The sequence below is a fragment of the Stomoxys calcitrans genome, chromosome 5 (genome assembly GCF_963082655.1).
Source record: "Stomoxys calcitrans chromosome 5, idStoCalc2.1, whole genome shotgun sequence".
Classification (NCBI taxonomy): Eukaryota; Metazoa; Arthropoda; class Insecta; order Diptera; family Muscidae; genus Stomoxys; species Stomoxys calcitrans.
In genome coordinates, this window is record NC_081556.1 from 101,919,719 (window position 1) to 101,941,617 (window position 21,899).

Sequence of the window (21,899 nt, forward strand, 5' to 3'; positions counted from 1 at the left end):
GTGCCCCAAAATACTTGGCATTACATTTGAAAGCTCTTACATATTCTCCCCACAAGCCACAGCAATCTGCGATAAAGTCAAAAGTGGAAACAAGGTCCTCAAGTCACTTGCTGGCAGCACTTGGGGTGCAGACAAATAAACCTTGTTGACCACGTACAAAGCAATTGACCGGCCTGTAGTAAGTTATGCAGCGCCAGGTGTGGTCTCGTCAGCTATGTGACACGCAGTGGAATAATATTCAGATCTGTCAGAATGCCGCCCTCCGAACTGCGACGGGCTCTCTCCTCAGTTCTCGCGTGGACCACCTCCATCAGTAGACAAAGATGCTACCAGTGCGAAGACATAATAAATGCTGTCTAAGCAATACCTTTCGGGCTGTTATCGCAGAGACCATCAAAATCATCATCTTGTGGATAGATATCCACCGCCTAGAAGCCTGAAGGTAGATCTCCATGATCTAGAGCGTGAGGTTCAGCGCTACAAGAGATAACCTCTATATCAAGCGGGCAAAACAAGCGGATCTAGACTAGAGGGGGGCATTTTAGTTCCTTTTAGTGATCGCTCCTTTTAGTTCTATATGATGACTATTTAATATTTAGTTAGTCATAGGTGGTCATTTATAGACAACTACTACTGATGATCAATGCTGTAGGCGTTAAGCCACTCCAAGCGAGTAGTAGCACTTACATTTAAGTTAGCGGCATCTACTGGCTGTTTTCAAATGGATTTAGTTGATCCAATTGAAACAGCCAGTAAATGGCGCTAATTTGGAGAAGCCAACATGAACAGAAAGAGGGCAGAGTGTTCCAAATTGATCATACAGCATTTATCTTCGCTGCGGTTGTTTGTGATATAATTTTTTTACCTTTCCCACTCTAAGATGGGCCTCAACAATAATTTTCAAAAACACCATATCTCGGAGATGTGTAGGGCGATTTAAGCGAAATGCATTAACCTTACATCAAATATTTGGTATCAGAATCTTAGGTGGGGTGCCTAGGAGGGCCACCCACCCCCTAAACCCGCCAAACAGATTTATAGACCAATCACTACAATACTGGTATAAAATTAAAGGTATTTCAGAGTAGAAAGCGAGCCTGATATCCAATTGTGAGACGAAGTGTTTCGGGGGTCATTCCATCCCCAAAAAACCCCTCAATCGGACATATTTACCGACTATGGCAGTATGGGTATCAAATTAAAGCTCTTTGGGAGTAGAGCACGAAATTGATTATCACTATGCGGTATCCACCACACCCTTAAACAGGACTTAAACTTATTGGGGTTTAAATACGAGCTATTTGAGAGTAGAAAAACCCACATGAAAATTGGAATAGATTTCAACTGAAATTAGGCAGAGATTTTCAAATTAAGAGTACTTTTCTGCAACATAGCATTATCGGGCGCAGCAGAGCGGGTTGGGCTCAGCTAGTTGAATTTAAAATTCTTATTTTGAACAAGTATTAAGTCTCGATGTTAAAGAAAAACACGAATCGAAGCCCATCAAAAAAATTTAGATTTTTTGACAATAAAAAAAAAATCATATGTGGATGCCATCACGTTTCTACATTTGTGCCACCACATTCATTTAATGTATTGTAGTTGCCACAAATAATTTTCCATTTTCCATTCACCTAAATCACAACGTACACAGTTGTTGTCCATTAAAAAAGTTAATGCTTGATTTAGTTGTTGTATGAAGCTATAAAATGTGGCAAGTCAATCAGCTGGTCTACAAATTAACAAAAGGGAGCATAAGAGAGGTGTACATGAAAATAAAAGGAACCATAAGAAGGAAAGAGATGGAACTAGTTCCAGCAGTTCCTTACTTGGATAAGTTCTAATGAACTAGTTCCATCCGGAACTACCCAACTCTAGTCTAGACAACATTCATGTAGACACGGTAGCAGATGTGGAAACTAGCTACCAGGTGAATATAGTCCTTGGATAATGACCGCCTCCCATTGCACCTGAAGAAATTGACCTCGCCCGGCAAACCAGAGTAGTTCTGGTTCAATTACTTTCTGGCAAATGCAGGCGCCTCAACACCTACAGAACAAGGATTAATGCCGATGTACAAGAGGTATATCCCTATTGCGACCAGGGACCATACGATACACGTCACCTGTTTAACTGCCCAGCCAGACCTACTCGACTCAGACCCAGATCCCTTTGGACGCACCCCATCTTAGTCGCAGAGTTCCTGGATTTTGACACTAAATAGAATCATGCAGACGAGAGATAGAACACAACAAACTTCTACAACAACAAGAACAACATTAGTGTAGGTCGGTTGGGATTGTAAATGGGCCATATCGGTCCATGTTGTGTTATAGCTGCCTTATAAAACGATTTTGAATTCTTGAGCTTCTTGAGATAGGGTGCAATTCTTATCCGATTTGAGTGACTTTTCACAATGCCTTCTACTATTGTCCTCAACATCCAAGCCAAATGTGATCCTAATCGGTTCAGCGCTACAAGAGAGAACCTCTAGACAACATTCATGCAGACACGGTAGCAGATGCGGTAATTGGCTACCGGGTGAATGTAGTTCTTGGAGAACGACCGCCTCCCATTACACCTGAAGAAATTGACCTCCCCCGGCAAACCAGAGTAGTTCTGGCTCAATTACCTTCTGGCAAATTCAGGCGCCTTAACACCTACAGAACAAGGATTAATGCCGATGTACAAGAGGTATATCCCTATTGTGACTAAGGACCACACGACGCACGTCACCTGTTTAACTGCCCAGCCAGACCTACTCGACTCAGACCCAGATCCCTGTGGACGCACCCCATCTTAGTCGCAGAGTTCCTGGATTTTGACACTAAACAGAATCAAGCAAACGAGAGATAGAACACAACAAACTTCTACAACAACAAGAACAACATTAGTGTAGGTCGGTTGGGATTGTAAATGGGCCATATCGGTCCATGTTGTGTTATAGCTGCCTTATAAAACGATTTTGAATTCTTGAGCTTCTTGAGATAGGGTGCAATTCTTATCCGATTTGGGTGACTTTTCACAATGCCTTCTACTATTGTCCTCAACATCCAAGCCAAATATGATCCTAATCGGTTCAGCGCTACAAGAGAGAACCTCTAGACAACATTCATGCAGACACGGTAGCAGATGCGGTAATTGGCTACCGGGTGAATGTAGTTCTTGGAGAACGACCGCCTCCCATTGCACCTGAAGAAATTGACCTCCCCCGGCAAACCAGAGTAGTTCTGGCTCAATTACCTTCTGGCAAATTCAGGCGCCTTAACACCTACAGAACAAGGATTAATGCCGATGTACAAGAGGTATATCCCTATTGTGACTAAGGACCACACGATGCACGTCACCTGTTTAACTGCCCAACCAGACCCACTCGACTCAGACCCAGATCCGTTTGGACGCACCCCATCTTAGTCGCAGAGTTCCTGGATTTTGACACTAAACAGAATCATGCAGACGAGAGATAGAACACAACAAACTGCTACAACAACAAGAACAACATTAGTGTAGGTCGGTTGGGATTGTAAATGTTGGTTGGGATTTGTATGCCATCACCGCACACATTTACCGAGACTTCAATCAGCCCAGGCCATGTGATAGGACGGTCAACGTGACACTGGACCTATCGCAGGCATTCGACATGCTAAACTATTTGAGGACATCGCCAACACGTCCCTACAGCCAGGCCTTAAACGCTGAGTCGCGAATTATCTGTGTGGTCGCCTGTCATTTGTGGAATTTAGGGATAAAAAGTCGAAGCACCGTAGAGTGAAACAGGGAGTTCCCCAAAGGCGGGGTGATATCTCCGGCACTGTTTACCCTTTACCTATCCTCCATTCAAACCCCTCCAGATGATATAGAGATCGTATCATATAGTGACAATTGTACGAGCATGTCATCAGGCCCCCCCCGTCGTTGGCATCTGCGATAGTTTGAACGTCTACTTCAACGAACTTGCCTCATATTTCGCTGCAAGAAATCTGAAGATATCTGCCGCCAAATCTTCAGCCACATTTTTCACTACAAATACGCGTGAGGTTAATGCCGAGCTGACTGTGATGGTCGAAGTAGAAATAATTCCGACCATCAAAACAAACAAGAACAACATTAGAGTAGTTGGTTGGGATTGTAAATGGGCCATATGGGTCCATATTGTGATAAAGCTGCCTTATTTAACGATTTTAAATTCTTGAGCCTCTATAGGGTGCAATTCTTATCCGATTTGGTTGGAACTTTTCACAATGACTTCTACTATTGGCTTCAACATCCAAACCAAGTATGGTCAGAATCGGTTCATAATATGATACGGCTCAAAGCAATTCTTATTTATTGTGCATTGTTTGCCTATAAAGAAATGCCGGGCGAAGAACTTGACAAATGCGAACCATGTTGGAGGGTATATAAGATTCGGCCCGGCTGAACTTAGCACATTTTTACCTGTTTTCTTTATCAACAAATTTTAAATCTCTTTCAAGTTTCCAAAACGCAGTCTTATTTTCACTTTTCATTGTTTCTGAAGCCCAATTTCCTATTTTAAAGAGAACACTAAACCAAATTGGGGTACGGTGCAGTAACTTTTGCTTTAATCAACATTCCCTATGAGATGACTGACTTTTTCATCCTGTCCAACATTCAACAACTTTTCATTTAAAGGTTTCGACAATTTTTTAAATTAAAACATTTTCATTATGAGAAGATACTCTTATGGCTTTAATAAAAATTTGCATATTTTGCATGTTAACTAACAACGCTGGTGAAAGTGCACTCAGGTGAATGTGCACAACCATTAGTCGTAAAATTTCACTCAACAAAAAAAAAAAAAAAGAGAGGAAGCCTCGACAGACACATTCTAAAACTAATTGAAGGTAGATGGTGGGAGAATATTTGCATTTGACAGATATGTACACTAACGGTAATTACTCACCTCTGGCGAAACGAAATAGCTTGGCGATTTTTCTATCGTTATTTGGCCTCGAAACGAATGGGGCATTTTTTTGCGATACCATTCCAGTCCCCTCATATAATTCTCATCACGATCGAAGAAGTGGACTTCACCGCCAGCCTTTTGTATGCGCGGATGCAGGTAGAGCATTTCTAGCAGGGCACGTGTACCACACTTTCGTATGCCAATGATTAGAGCCTTCAACATTCAGGATTTTGAGTGATGATGTTCAAAATGCGGCAGCAGCAGCGGCGGCGTAGATGACAAATGCAAGTCCAAGTGGCACCCAACCAAGACCAAAGCAAGGAAAACATGTGAAAAAGGAAAAAGTAAAGAAAAAAACATTTCAATTAGAGGCAATCAAAATAAGTTCCCATTTCCATATTTATTTGACAAAGTAATTTTTCTTTTGCTGAGGTTTTAATTGTAAGCGAACTGTGAATAAAAATTCTGTAAATAAGTTGAATATTTTATCAGCATTGATTTAAAAAAGTTTTTGTAAAAATTTCCCTTTTATATCCGCTACCATAGGTTGAGGGGAAACTCAAGCTATCCATCTAAGATTTTTTGGATCTAACGAATAGGGGGCCGACGACGAGACCATCACCGACTTTCGCTATATTGGAAAGACTTTCTCTATATTGGAAAAACTTTCCCTATATTGGAAAGACTTTCTCTATATTGGAAAGACTTTCCCTATATTGGAAAGTTTTTCCCTATATTGGAAAGACTTTCTCTATATTGGAAATACTTTCCCTATATTGGATAGACGTTACCTATATTGGAAAGACTAGGATAACCAAAGTTCCTACTACTAAAACATCAGACAATGCAGAGACAGTAGAGTCAATACAGTATAACGAACAGGGACCCGCCGATATTACCATCACCGGTTCTCAATTAGCCCATTTCCTGACTTGAGGTCATTCAGATAAACTTCCACCGGAGCAAGACGGCTCTGATGGAGGAAAACAGCAAGGGCGAGATTCATATTGTCTTAATTCAGGAGCCATAAACGAACCGAAAAAAAGTTTCTGAACTGAACCACATCAACTACCAATTACTCTTTGCTACCACGGGAAAAAAATTAAATTTTATATTTTCCCCTGAGTTGTCAATGTCGAATGAAACTGCGCTGAGACAGACAGACAGGGTGGAGAATGCTTGGCATTACTTTATCTGCCTTACGAATCTCCGATACGACCACCCACATCGGAGCTGCAACGATTGGTGGCGCGATGCGAACTCTCATCACATTTCGTGGAGTTGGCAGACTCACTTAGACGCTTTCGTCCTTTGCGTTACCACAGAAACAGAAGAAGAAAGATGCCTTCTAGTTCCTACCGTTGAACCATCCAGAGCCAACCAAAGCCCAATAACTTGGGAATGTTCACACCCGCCAAATCAGACAGGTTCTCAATGAAATGAGAACCTAAAGTGGAATTCCCTCTGACTGCTAGTGCAGGACACACACACACAGAAGGTGTTCTACAGTCTCTTCTTCTTTTATGTCCTCACAGCTTCAGCAAAAGTTGTTGCTGGCAACCTTCAGTCTGTCAGCATGTTTTCCGATTAGACAGTGGCCTGTTATGACGGATACAATGACTGAGACATCTGTTCTAGCCAATGGCAGCAAAGCAGTAGACCTCTTCAAGTCTAGATGAGGCCACATAGTTTTGGAGTGCTCACAGCCCACTCTTTATGACCATCTATCATTCGTTGTCCTTCGGGCCTGGGCCTGAAAACTTAGCTTACATGTCGCTGGAGGCATACCCACAGATTCCAGTAGCGCTGGAAGGTGTAGGGTAGTTCCTAGCCTCGTCCGATTTACAATTCCGAGGGCGGTTCTTGTGTTCAGAAATACGTTCTCCAGGGATTTAATGGTTGCCTGGCTATCTGAGAAGATATTTTTGCCAATCGTCGTAATGACATCTTAGCCATTCCACCACTTCCTTAACTGCAAGGATCTCCGCTTGATGTACACTGCAGTGGTCGGGTAACCTTTTCGATATGACCAGTGCTATACCTTTAGAGTACATCCAAAAGCCCACCTGGTCGTTCAGTTTGGAACCATCCGTACAAAAGTCTATGTAACTTCTGTTATCAGGGATGTCATAGTTCCAATCGGTTCTATCAGGATTAATGGTACAGTACTGTTTTCAAAAAGCGACTCTGGTAGGGTGTAATCCACACTGCCTGCAACATCGGATATTGTATCAAGAACAACACAGTGCCCGTAGCCGCCACATGACCAATGAGAAAGATCCCTTTACCTCACGTCAATGGTCGCTGCAATTTGTCTAGCCACAATGTCCAGTGGCATAAGATGTAGCAATAAATTCAGTGCATCAGATGGTGTCGTCCTCAGTGCGGTTGTGATGCACAAAAAAGCCATCCTTTGGATCCGGTTAAGTATTGACCAGTAGGTGGACTTTTGAAGCGCCGTCCACCAGACCACAACACCATATAGCATTATAGGTCTGATAACTGAAGTATATACCCAATGAATGACACGCGGTCTAAACCCCCAACTTTTGCTAATGGCTCCCTAGCAGGAGTATAGGGTAAGAGTTGTCTTTCTTGCCATTTCCAAAATGTTGCATTTGAAGTTCAATATCCTGTCCAGCAAAACACCCAGGTATTTTGCGGTTTATGTAAATAGTACATTCTCTTCTTCTAAGGAGACAGGTTCCACTGTAGGCAACTTGTATCTCCAAAACAAACAACTTTTGCCCATGAACATTCCACTAATGAACAGGAGCAAATTTCTCACATATCAATGAGTGCAGTCCGATTCAAGTTTAAGCTCAATAATAAGGGGCCTCCTTTTTATAGCCGAGTTCGAACGGCATGCCGCATAGCGACACTACTTGGTAGAGAAGTTTTAACATGGCAGGATACCTCATATATGTAGCCAGCATTAGTAAGGGGGGTTTCCACGACCTTTGTTAATAGGATAAGCGAGGAGTTTTTAGATGTGACAATATATTTGGAAAATCTAATCAAAATTGGAAGGTCTCTATGGAGCACTCCTTCTTGGACCACCGCCATATTAGGTTTAGAATGCCATGCCTAGTGCTGACGACCCACGCAAACGAAAAAAGGACCATGATTTGTTGATCTGCATCTGGAATGTCGGCACTCTTTATAGAGAAGGTGCAGTATTCGCGCCGGCGGATGTATTTGAGAAGTACAAGGCAGATATTACGGCCTTACAGGAAGTGCCATGGACTGGGAATGGCACTTCCTTCCTACAACACCAAACGGTGACGAACTATACTATAGCTGCCATAACACGAGGCATGTATTTGGCTGTGGATTTGTGGTTAGTCGGAGACTGAAGCACACATTCCAGCGATACTGGAATCTGTGGGTATGCCTCTAGCGACATGTAAGCAAAGTTTTCAGGACCAGACTCGAAGGTCAGCGAATGATAGATGGTCACAAAGAGGGGGCGGTAAGCATTCCAAAACAATGTGGCTTAATCTAGACTCGAAGAGCTCTACCGCTTTGCTGTCATTGACTAAAACAGATGTCTCAGTCATTGTGTCAGCGTCATGATAGGTCACTGTGTAAGCGGAAAACATGCTGACAGACTGAAGGATGCCAACAACGACTTTTGCAGAATCTGTGAGGACATCGAAAAAAAAGAGACTTCTGTGTGTGTGTCCCACACTAGCAGTCAGAAGGAGTTCCACTTTAGGTTCTCATATCTTTGGGAACCTGGCTGATTCAGCGGATGTGAACATTCGCAAGTTATTGGGCTTTTTAAAGCGATCTGGATGGTTCAACGGTAGGAACTAGAAGGCATCTCCCTTCTTCTGTTGCTGTAGTATCACAATGGATGAAAACGCCTTAGTGAGTTTGATGGCAGAGTGCCACTTAAACCTTACCTACCTTTTTGAGGACTTTTCTGAATTAGCGGATGTGAACATTCGCACGGTGTAAGGCTTTGTAAAGCAATCTGGCTGTTTCAAGGTCTGGCACCTTCTCCTGTTTCCGTGTTATCGAAATAAAACAAAATTTTTAAGGGAGTCTGATTGCAGAGTGACACTAAAATTTAACCTGAGTAAACATGCGCCAAATTTCTCATTGGTTGAGTGGTAAATGTTGCAAAATGGCATTTCTAAAGTCAAGATACTAGAATTTTGTAGAAAAATTTTGTTCACCCACAACTACTGTTCTGTTCAAGGGATTTGTAATTTGCACTTTTATTAGAGCAACTTGATGGTCATCTATTTGACGGCAAAACTGGTATGAAAATTACAGCAAATTATAGCAATTAGTTTTATGAAAAAAGTAACCCAAAGTCCCATTGTCCTTTTTCACTTCTTTTTTCTTTGCTCCTCTCCTTTTGTGCTATTATTCGCAATTTGTTGTCAACATTCATTTCATTTTATTTGTATGCTTTTCCATTTATTCCCTTTCTTTTTGGAGAGTTCTTTGATTTGTTTTCGAATAAAACTTCCATTAATTGTGGTGCTCATTAAGCTGACATTAGTGTAATGAGGGGTTGGCAACGACAGGACATTGAACGCTGTCTGACGGCTACCGACAACTACCAGCATACCCCCATTAGCTGTAGAGCCATTTTTGCCGGACAATTTAATTAAATTTGTAGAAACAAGTCTAATTACATTTACCTTTGTTTTTTTGGATTTAAAAGCGGAAAGCAACCACACCGACAAACAATCGAGCGAATATTTCACATTTGAAACTTCAACCATATTCGAAGGGGGTATACGAACGACAGGAGCAAGAGAATTGTAATTAATTAGGATTCTAACACTGAAATCCAGTAGTTGCGGCAGATGTAATAGGTGGTTAGAGCATTTTATCGATGCACACTGTTATAAAGTGATTGAAATTTTCAACCTTTAGTTAAGAATTTGAAAACATGTTTCTCGGGACATGGTCCTAGCAAATGCAAATTTGCCCATGAACATACCACTAAGGAACAGGGGCAAACTTCTCCATATATCAATGAGTGTACCAACGGCGCACTATGGGCAAAACTTGAGATGCTAATAGGGTGTGACGCGAACTCTCACCACATTTCGTGGGTGCTACAACACTTATAGGCGGGGCCAAGCCCTGGCAGAGATCTTGAATACTAACGACCTAATCACACTTAATATTGGTAACACAGCTACCTTTGTTAATAGGATTAGGAAGGAGGTATTAGATGTGACGATATGTTCGGAAAATCTGATCGATAAGGTTCTGGATTGGTGGGTCTCCACGGAACACTCTTTCTCTGACCATCGCTACATTAGGTTTAGAATAGCACGGCCAGCGCCGAAGCCGATAAGCTTCCGGAATAAGTTGAAAACCAACTAAACAAAATACGGAAGGCTACTCAGAAGAAGACTTGGGCAAGATAATTTAGATTGTCCAAGCACAGAAGAGATTGACGAAAATGTCAACAGGATTACGTCTGCACTGGTGGGATCCTTCGAAGACAGTTGTCCTCTTCGGGAAAGAAAATCAGCCCAAGAAAAACCCTGGATGACCGGGGAGATTGGCAATATTGGGAAAGAGGTCCGCAGACCTTTTAACAGAGCACGTCGTAAAAAAGCGGAAGTTTACAGGGATGTGTATTACACACGGCTCAAGGAATACAATAAGATTAGCAGAGCGGCAAAACGTGCCTTCTGGAAGCTTTTCTGTGAACAGGTCGATAGCGTAAATGACGCCGCCAAGATAAAAAGTTTCTCTCAAAAACCCATGTCCAAAATGAAACTTTAGTGGACGATATGGGAGTGAGAGCAGAAACAACGGAGTACATGTTGAGGCTTTTGATGAAACTCCATTTTCCACAGGATACGACAGGCCTCACGGAGACACTGGAATCTTGGAATTATGACTTTGATCGAAGGTTTGTAATAACGGAATTTATGGTGAAGCAATCCTTGAGGAGCTTCAAACCATGTAAGTCACCGGGACCTGAAGAAATATTTCCGGCGTTACTACAGAAAGAGGCATACTCTCTGGCGCCTCGTCTGGCTAAAATTTTCACAGCGTGCCTAGGACTTTCATATACTCCGAAAGCCTGGCAGAAGGCAAGGGTGGTGTTTATACCTAAGCCCGACAAGGCAAGTTATGCGGCACCAAAGGCCTGCAGACCCATAAGCCTTACGTCCTTTGTTCTCAAAACCATGGAACGTATTGTGGACACCATGATAAAGATACATGATAAAATACAAACAGCATGCTTAGTCAAGGGAAGGTCGGTGGAGACTGCCCTGCACTGGGGTTGTGCATAAAATAGAAGAATCCTTCGATGCCGAAACGTACACACTGGCGGTATGCAATGACATCGATGGGGCTTTTAACAATGTGCGGAGCGACACACTGATCCAATCCTTAGACCAGTACCGGGTGAACCCGGTCTTTAGAAACTGGGTAAACCTTATGCTAAGGAACAGGTGGACAAATTATGTGTCGCATGACATAAATATAAGGGAGAAAGTGGCACAGGGTACGCCACAGGGGGCATTTTATCGCCACTCCTATGGTTGACCACCATAAATGACCTATTACGGATGCTGACTGAGGAGGGATTTGATACCGTCTGCTATGCAGACGATGTTATATTGTAGTACTTCTAAGGGATAAAGATCCGAACGAGCTATGCAGAAGGGCCGAAAGGGTCTTGCATATGGCATATGACAGGGCTAGACACACAGGTCTCAATGTTAACCCAGAGAAGACTGAAATATGCCTGTTCACGAGGAAGACGAAGGTGGGCCAATTTAACGCACCACGTTTCCGCAATACGACGATTTCGATATCTGACAAGGTCAAACACTTAAGTGTGATCTTGGACAGGAAACTGAATTGGATGTGTCACATTCAGGAGCGTACTGAGAATGCTCACAGATGTTGGGCACTATGTAGACGGGCCATAGGCTCGAAATGGGGCCTGAATCCTAGGAGCGTGGCTCTACAGGAGCGTGATTAGACCAATACTTACTTACGCCTCACTAGTTTGGTGGACTGCTATGGAGAAAAAGTGCAACAAAAGGACCATACAACAGGTTCAGAGAACATATTGTCTTGGCATAGGCGGAGCGATGAGGACCACGCCCACTAGGGCACCGGAGACTATTCTAGATATCCGACCCATTGACATACAGATTAAATGTGAGGCAGCCACTGCTGCTATGAGACGTAAGGCGATGGGAGAATGGATTGAGGATGGGAACAGCTCATACCATCGCGGTATAATCGAGCCGACGATAGGAAACTTGGAAGGAGAGGAAGGAGAGATTTCCGATCGGATAACTGAGATGAACCTTGAAATCGAGTGCGACGCACTAGTGCCATCGGCACAGTCTTGGATTGACGGAACCCTAGTATTGTTATCTGGAAGATCATGTAACACGGATGGATCAAAGCTAGAGGACAGAGTGAGTCTGGGGGTTTACATTGAAAACCCAGGAACTGAGATCTGTTTTAGACTGCCTGACCATAATACGGTCCGGCAGCAGGCGGAGATCCGGGCGATCACGGAATGCGTGAAGTGATGTGGTGCTAACGCGAGGACGTTGAGTGTGAACATCTTTAGCGACAGTAAAATTGCCATAATTATAAATGCAGCTTTTATGGACTTAATACCCTTAATCGGCAGACCGGGTGCTGTAATCAACACTCTATTTAAAAATTTTATCGAAATCGGATACTCGCGGCTTTAATGGGTTTAACACCCTAAATCCACTGGTCGGTCTAAATATTGTCCGATCTGGACCATATTTTGGTATGAGGACGCTAGTCTCAAAACAACAGTTTTAAGTTTCAGAGAAATCGGGTTATAAATGCAGTTTCATGGGCTCCAGACCCTTAACCACCAGATCATTCTATATGGCAGCTATATCTGAATATAGTCCGATCTGAACTATTTTTGAGTCCGACGTCGGAAGGTTTAAAATAACTCACTGTTTCTAATTTAATCATATCGGAGTATAAATGCGTAACGGGCTGAAGACCCTAAATCGGTTTATCGGTCTATATCGCAGATATATGTAAATATGCTCCGATATGGGCCATATTAGGTTTGAATATTGGGACCCCTAGTACAACTTCCTGTTTCAGATTTCAGCGAAATCGGACAGCTTTTACGGGCTTAAGACCTTAAATTACAAGATGACATATAGACAGCTATACCCCAATATAGTCCGATTTGGCCCATTCAAGAACTTAACCTGCGTATAGAAGAAATACGAATATCCCAATTTTTATACCCTCCACCATAGGATGGGGGTATACTAATTTCGTTATTCTGTTTGTAACTACTCGAAATATTCGTCTGAGACCCCATAAAGTAAATATATTCTTGATCGTCGTGACATTTAATGTTGATCTAGACATATCCGTCCGTCCGTCTGTCCATCTGTCTGTCGAAAGCACGCTAACTTTGAAAGAATAAAGCTAGCCTCATGAAATTTTGCACAAATACTTCTTATTAGTGTAGGTCGGTTGGGATTGTAAATGGGCCATATCGATCCATGTTTTTTTATAGTTGCCATATAAACCGATCTTGGGTTTTGACTTCTTGAGCCTCTAGATTGCGCAATTCTTATCCGAATGAAATGAAATTTTGCACGACATGTTTTGTTATAATATCCCACAATTGTGCCAAGTTTGGTTCAAATCGGTCTATAACCTGATATAGCTGCCATATAAACCTATCTTGGGTCTTGACTTCTTGAGCCTCTAAATTGCACAATTCTTATCCGATTGGAATGAAATTTTGCACGACGTGTTTTGTTATGATATCCAACAGCTGTGCCAAGTATGCTTCAAATCGGTCCATAACCTGATATAGCTGTCATATAAACCGATCTTGGGTCTTGACTTCTTGAGCCTCTAGAGGGAGCAATTCTTATCCCATTTGAATGAATTTTTGCATGATGTATTTTATACTTAATTTTAACAACTGTGTCAAATAAGGTTCAAATCGGTTTATAACCTGATATAGCTGTCATATAAACCGTTCTGGGATCTTGACTTCTTGAACCTCTAGAGGTCGCAATTCTTATCCGATTTGCCTGAAATTTTGTACGACGGATTCACTCATGACCATCAACATACGTGTTTATTATGGTCTGAATCGGTCTATAGCCCGATACAGCTCCCATAAAAATCGATCTCTCTATTTTACTTCTTGAGCCCGCAAAGGGCGCAATACTTATTCGAATTGGCTGACATTTTACACAGGTCTTCAACATATATTTTAATTGTGGTTCAAACCGGACCATATCTTGATATCGCTCTAATAGCAGAGCAATTTTTTTTCTTATATCCTTTTTTGCCTAGGGAAAAGAACTCGACAAATGCGATCCATGGTGGAGGGTATATAAGATTCGGCCCGGCTGAACTTAGCACGCTTTTACTTAATTTTGGATATTTTATTTAAATCCACTCGGCGTTAAAATGTTAAAAAGAAATAAGCGCACCAACGCTAACACAATATCCGTATTATTAATCTCCTTTTGCAATTTCCTAGTTTCTTAAAAGAAAAAAATAAGTCCAAGCTGTATAATGGTAAATAAGTAATGCCTTAGAGAACTGTATCTCCACAGCATAGTGGGCGAACCACGTTGCGTATGATTTATATCTCTTTCATATCCACACTCATACGCCACCGATACCCAACGACCTCAATACGAGAACGTCAAAGAATCCCAAGAAAGCAAATTTTCCATTTTTATGCAAGACTAAATCAACATTGCATCAAAATCTATACACTTTTATATACGAGTATATACTCGTATAAATCAACTTGTTCAAAGTCTTGTCTTTGCAGATAATTTGAAAGCAAACTTCTAATCCCAGCCATATTGTTGCAACAATCAATCAAGAGTTCATTAAAACAATATATCATGGTTAGCACTACAAAATACAGTGTCTGCAACACCACCGAACATAACACACATATCGATACAGATACAGCTACAGCTACGAACAAAACTTACCTGTGGCAAACGTCGACTGGTTTTGGGGAAATGTACTCGATTCGAAGGAAACACCATTGGATGACTTATCTGTTGATTGGGCGATGATAAAGACGACAACGATGTAGAAGAAGACGCTGAGGATAGGGAGGATGACGATAATGATGATATATCACCCGTATGCTTGTTATTATGCGTGTAATCCTCGGGCAAATGATTAAAACGATTGCCATTACCACCACCACCACCACCGCCGCCGCCGCCAGGACCACCACCCAATGCTCCGGCTGAGGGACTGCCGCCACCAAAGCCACTAATACTGTTGGAATTGATTAACGCTAAACGATGATGGTGTTCGTGTACGGCTTGTGCAGCTTGGATATTGTAAACCGCACTGTCGTACAGAACATGAAATGTCAGAAACAAGGATATCAACATAACGGTAAGAAAGACTACGGCTAATTTAGGACGGGAAACACCAACGACCAATATGCAATCATTGTGTGAGGTATCGGGGCCCACAGGCCTCATGGCGGATTTTGGTAACCATCTGCAATGGAAAGAATAAAAAACATGCGATAAGCTACACATAAAAATTAATAATGTTTTTATTTATTAACAAAATAAATGAAAATAAATGGTTGAGAGAATCTTTAAAATTGTATGCCAACTTCATTTATGTGCAACACACATTTTTATTTTAAAACGTTAAAGAGTTATTAATAAAAATTTGTCCCTGAATATTTTACTAAGGAACAGGGGCAAACATTTCATCTCAGGTATCCGATCGACAACCTCTCCACTTCCTTCCAGGTTTCCTATCGTCGCCTCGATTATACCGCGATGGTGTGAGCTGCTCCCATCCTCAATCCATTCTCCCATCGCCTTAAGTCTCGATGAGTGCTATGCTCCGGATCGAGTTTAAGCCCAATGATAAGGAACCTCAATTTTATAGCTGAGTCCGATAGGAGCGCAGCAGTGCGACAATTCTTAGGTTCGATTAGGTTAGGTTGAAAAGAGGGTGCAGATATTAATCCGCCCCATGCTACTATGGACATACACCAAAGCCAGTAATCGGCTTGTAGTGCGCTCTTAAAACTGTAAAGTGACATCTAAAAAGAAAATTTTAAGTTAGGAATTCCGTGCTACTTACAAAATCCTTAATTGCTTGTCTATGCCACTCCCCTAAGTTGGTTCATGTCTGATATTGTGTCTCCACCTAAGTACCGGTATCTGTTGGACGCGAAAGCCGGGCAATGACAAAGGAAATGCTCCAACGTCTCATCATCTTCCCCGCATGCCCTACACATGCTATCACTTGCCGCATCGATTTTACATAAGTGAGCTCGTAGTCCTATGTGTCCCGTTATGATACCAATAGCTACCACTGACCTCCTTCTTGCTTCCTTTCACTAATAGCCTCGTCTTTTCACGATCTGGATCCCCCCAGAGGATTTTCTTCAATCTACCGACCGTTTCGCTGTTCCACAGTGTTGCATGCGCATTCGTCGCCCACTCCCTTAACTCGGACTGCGTCGATCCGAAAGGCTGGGGGTTAATCAAGTTTATTGACGGCAGTCCTCTGGCCTTCACCGCCAAATCGTCTGCCCTTTCATTTCCCCTTACTCCGTTATGGCCCGGCACCCAAACGATGCGGATTTTCCCATCCTCAGACAAGGCGTTAATCTCCTTCTTACACTGCAAGGCTGTTCGTGACCTTACCGTCCTGGTTGTTATTGGCCTTATGGCAAATTTTACTGTCGGTAAAGGTGTTCAGACTTGACGTCCTCGCGTTAGCACCACACCACTTCAAGCATTCCGTGATCGCCCGGATCTCCGCCTGCAGGACCGTATAATGGTCAGGCAGTCTAAAACAGATCTCAGTCCCTAGGTTTTCAATGTAAACCCCCAGGCCCACTTTGTCCACTAGCTTTGATCCATGCGTGTAACATGGTCTTCCAGATGGCAATACTAGGGTTCCGTCAATCCAAGACTGTGCCGATGGCAGCAGTGCGTCGCACTCGACTTAAAGGTTCATCTCAGGTATCCCAGCGGAAACCTCTTTCCTTCCTTCCAGGTTTCCTATCGTCGCCTCGATTATACCGCGATGGTATGAGCTGCTCCCATTCTCAATCCATTCTCCCATCCCATCGACTTCAAGGTTCATCTCAGGTATCCCAGCGGAAACCTCTCCACTTCCTTCCAGGTTTCCTATCGTCGCCTCGATTATACCGCGATGAGCTACCGCCCATCCTCAATCCATTCTCCCATCGCCTTACGTCTCATAGCCGTAGTGGCTTCCTCATACTTAATCTGCATGTCAATGGGTCGGATATTTAGAATAGTCTCCAGTGCCCTAGTGGGCGTGGTCCTCGTCGCTCCGCCTATGCCAAGACAACAGGTTCTGTGAACCTGTTGCATGGTCGTTATGTTGCACTTTTTCTCCATAGCAGTCCACCAAACTACTGAGGCATAAGTAAGTATTGGTCTAATCACGCTCCTGTAGAGCCAGTGGACTATCCAAGGATTCAGGCCCCATTTCGAGCCTACGGCCCGTCTACATGGTGCTCAACATTTGTGAGCCTTCTCAGTACGCTCCTGAATGTGACACTTCCAATTCAGATTCCTGTCCAAGATCACAAATAAGTATTTGACCTTGTCAGATATCGAAATCATCTTAGTGGGCAGACGTGGTGCATTAAATTGGCTCACCTGCGTCTTCCTCGTGAACAGGCATATTTCAGTCTTCTCTGGGTTAACATTGAGACCTCGGGGTCTAGCCCAGTCATATGCCATATGCAAGACCCTTTCGGCCCTTTCCACATAGCTCGTTCGGATCCTTACCTCTTAGAAGTGTTATAACATCGTCTGCGTAGCAGGCGGGTTCAAATCCCTCCTCAGTCAGCATCCGTAATAGGTCATTTATGGTGGTCACCAATAGGAGTGGCGATAAAATGCCCCCCTGTGGCGTGCCCTGTGCCACTTTCTCCCTCATATTTATGCCATTGGACACACAATTTATCCACCTGTTCCTTAGCATATGGTTTATCCAGTCTCTAAGGACCGGGTCCACCCGGTACTGGACTAAGGATTGGATCAGTGTGTCACTCCGCACGTTGCTAAAAGCCCCCTCGATATCAATGCATACCGCCAGTGAGTACGTTTTGGCATTGAAGGATTCTTCTATTTTTAGCACAACCTCGTGTAGGGCAGTCTCCACCGACCTTCCCATGACATAGGCATGCTGTTTGTATTTGAACAGTTCGCTAGATGCCATCCTCTTTATCATGATGTCCACCATACGTTCCATAGTTTTGAGTAGAGGGGACGTAAGGATCTTAAAGGAGAAGGCTTCGCATGGCTCCTTTAGGAAATTTCGGTAGCATTAGGGGGAGATAACTACTGGTAACATATTTGTCTGATGTTCTCGCCAGGATTCGAACCCAGGCATTTAACGTCATAGACATATATGCTAACCGCTACGCTATGGTGGCCTCAGTTTTCAAAGTTCAAAGCGTGCAATGCTTTTTCAAAATGATATTTTTGTCAACTGTGATGGTGTGCCCATCATTACATTCATAATAGGCATTGAAACAAAATGTGCTTTACCGTCTGCAACTCCTCCACGCCTTTGCATTATCTGCATAAGACTGACACTCCCTGCGTCCAGAGTGACGATAAAGAGACTGACGCTGCAATGACCAGTGAGGTCATTGCAAAGTGACTTTAGCGCAGAGGTTAGTTGTCAGCTGTGGTTATCCCCTCCTAATGCAGGCGACTTTTGTCAGGAACTATGCCATGTTAAAACTTCTACCCGAAAAGGTTGTTGGTGTTGTAGCCACATTTGCATGTAGAGGTGGTGATCCTAGTCAAATTTTTATAGGCGAGCAAGCTCGTTCCCAGTTAAACGACCAATCGCCGCGGGAACATGATAGCCATTGGTTATTTAAAGGCGCCAATAACTTGCCTTGTCGCATCGAGCATCATAGGCACTCAGTATTTGAGCAAAAGGCGTAACACACAGCCTCGCAGTGAAACTTTTCACTTGATAACGCTGATTATCCGCGACTGTAGTTGCAGCTACTCCGTAAGGAACTTTCCATTTTCCGCAACTTGTGAACTTGTGGAAGCCTGGTAGCTCGCAAATAATCTTCTAGTGAAAGCAATGAACACCACACAGATTGGGCCTCAATATTTCAGCCTGTGTGGTGCTCACAGCTATCCCGTGCCGGGTGTCGCACTGCAGCATGCCATTCGGACTCGGCTATAAAAAGGAGGCCCCTTGTAATTGAGCTAAGACTTGAATCGGACCGCACTCATTGATATGTGAGAAGTTTGGAATGTCCATGGACAATTTTGCATTTTCATGGCTTTTCCACTTTTCAGCCCACATCAGTAACCGCCGGTCACTGTAAAAGGTGTCCACGCTACCAAAAAGCTCGCACAGGAGACGGCTCGCTGACTACGCTGAACGATCTGCGCTAATCAGCGATCCATTTCTAACCAGCTCATTGGTCTCTTCATTCCCCCTGCCCCTTAATGGGCTAGGACCCACTAGAGATAGCCGTTTCTATGGTTCGAAGACGCTCTTTGTATATTTTAACCAGTCTCGACCACACTTGGCCCGACGCCAGAGCCTTTATCATCGCCTGTCCACAAATATTGCCACAGTCTCATCGGGCCGTCACTCCCGCATCGTCAGGGCATTATAGACCCTAAAGATCGAAAAAACCCTCACCTGAAAGTCGCTGGACCTAACAAAAAGGCCTTAACATTCTCTGATACCAAGTAAATTATGACGTGGCACTGCTGACAGCGGCACAGTCTTGGATTGACGGAACTTCGGTATGCTTCGCGGATGGATCGAAGCAAGAGGACAGAGTGGGCTTGGGGTCTACATTGAGAACCCAGGGACTGAGATTTGTTTCCGACTGCCTGGCCACAATATGGTCCTGCAGGCAGAGATCCAGGCAATCACGGAATGCGTGAGGTGATGTGGTGTTAATGCGAGGACGTCGAGTGTGGTAATCTTTATGGAAAGTAGACTAGCCATTAGGGCAATAACAAACAGGACGGCAAGGTCACAAATAGTCTTGGAGTGTAAGAAGGAGATTTACGCCTTCTCAGAGAATAGCACGATCCGCATCGTTTGGCTTCCGGGCAATAGCGGAGTAAAGGAGAATGAAAGAGGGCACGATTTGGTAGTGGTCAATCAACTTGGTGAACTCGAAGCCTTACGGATCAACGCGTATCAACAGCATTATATCGACAGCGAAACTGTCAATATAATGAAAGAAGAAAGCCCAAAGTTTGAGGAGTACCTGATACCAGACTCCCTAAGACTTAGGACGATCTTCGTTGCCACACACCCAATGTACAGCTGCAAAGGTTTAAGGTTCAGAATGGCATTCAGCGCCAGTTTCGGGATATGCTCTTTGCTCCAAAGATCAGCATCGCTGCGGTACCCTACCAGGATACCGATCACCCTACGAAACGGACAGTTGTCCAAAGCTCCATGCCACACCACATATCCAAATTTAAGAATCGGCCATAAAATCGCTTAAAACGTCCAGTGTACCGTGCCCAGTATCATCCCTTCTTATCCTTTTCCTTGATATTTGTTCCCTAGCTTAGTATCAGATCAAGAATTATGCATTTGTACTTGACCTTCAGGGATAGCGGTAACTTTACTTCATCAAAGACCCTTTCCCTGAGAACATACCGATTTCTCCTTCTAGTGTAAAGTAATGGCTTAGTTTTTCTGTGGTTTATGTTAATCCCGTAGGACCTCGATAATCCCGACTGCTACTCAGCGCCTTCTGAATGAAGTCCGGTATAGTTTAGAGTAAACGGCCACTCACCATGATGACGGCGTCATCCTTGTCGAAAGACCTCCAACCCGTCGACAAAGAAGGACCTCGGCACTGGGATAATTTTGAGCACTCCACGGTCTGGAACTCTGAGCTCCGATATGTGTGGTGTTCATCGTTATCTTAAGAAACTCAGCAGAGAGCTACCGAGCTCGTTAACAGGTTGCTACCGAGCTAGTTAACAGGTTGCGGACAGTGGTATGAAATTGCAGTCGCGGCTTCCAGTGGAGTGTGTCAGTGGGAGGCCGGGTGGCACCTGCTCATGTTTACAAATTGAGTGCCTGTTACGTTCGATATGAAATTTCGAGTTATTCGCTTCTTTAAAAAGCCAATGGCAATAACGTTCCGGTCAATGACCTGATCGATCAAGATCACCTAGGGAGCTTGAGGATGATTACACCTTCTCATGCAAATATGTGGCTATAACAACAAGAACTCCCCTGGTGTATAGGTGTATAATCATTGGCTCCGCATTCAGCTTGGCTCTACACTGCACCTTCATTCTCCAACAGAACAGAAGAAAGCCCAAAGTTTGAGGAGTATCTGATACCAGACTCCCTAAGACTTAGGACGATCTTCGTTGCTACACACCCAATTACAGGTGCAAAGGATGACATTCAGCGCCAGTCTCAGGTAACGCCTCTTGGCTCCAAAGATCAGCATCCCCTACCGTGATACTGATCACCATGCGAAGCGAACAGTCGTCCAGCACCAGATATCCAAACTTGAGAATCTGCCATAAAATCGCTTTAAACATCCCGTGAACCGTACCCAGCTTCAATCTCCCAATCCTTCTTATCAACCCTTATCTTATCCCTTTCCTTGACGTTCCTTTCCTAGCTTAGTAGTAATAGTAAGGGCGCATACCGCACAACTTCTACGGCATATTAGACCCATACTATAATTCTTATTGCCAGGTTAAGAATCACGCATAAGTACTTGAACTTTGGAGGGAGCGGTAGCTTTACCCCAACCTAGACAACTTCCCTGAAAACATCCAGCCTTCTCCTCGTAGTGAAAAGTAATAGCTTAGTCTTTCTGTGGTTTATGGCAATCTCATGGGATCTTGACTATCCTAACTGCTTCAACGCCTCCCGAATAAAGTCCAGTATAGTAAAGAGTAAACGGCCA

General features: G+C 43.5%; 1 protein-coding gene across 3 annotated transcripts in view; it reads right to left on the minus strand.

The window, feature by feature from the left end:
* LOC106094124 (uncharacterized) overlaps positions 1-21,899 on the minus strand; it is a 322,459-nt gene that overhangs the window by 62,838 nt on the left and 237,722 nt on the right. For all 3 annotated transcript variants that reach the window (XR_009398455.1, XM_059369584.1, XM_059369583.1), the window contains exons 5-6: positions 14,920-15,448; positions 4,925-5,140 (exon numbers count right to left, since the gene is read on the minus strand). Coding sequence is in view for 2 of the 3 variants with exons in the window: in XM_059369584.1 (XP_059225567.1) it covers positions 4,925-5,140; positions 14,920-15,448 (745 nt within the window). In the remaining variant the exon portion in view is untranslated. The remainder of the gene's footprint in view (positions 1-4,924; positions 5,141-14,919; positions 15,449-21,899) is intronic.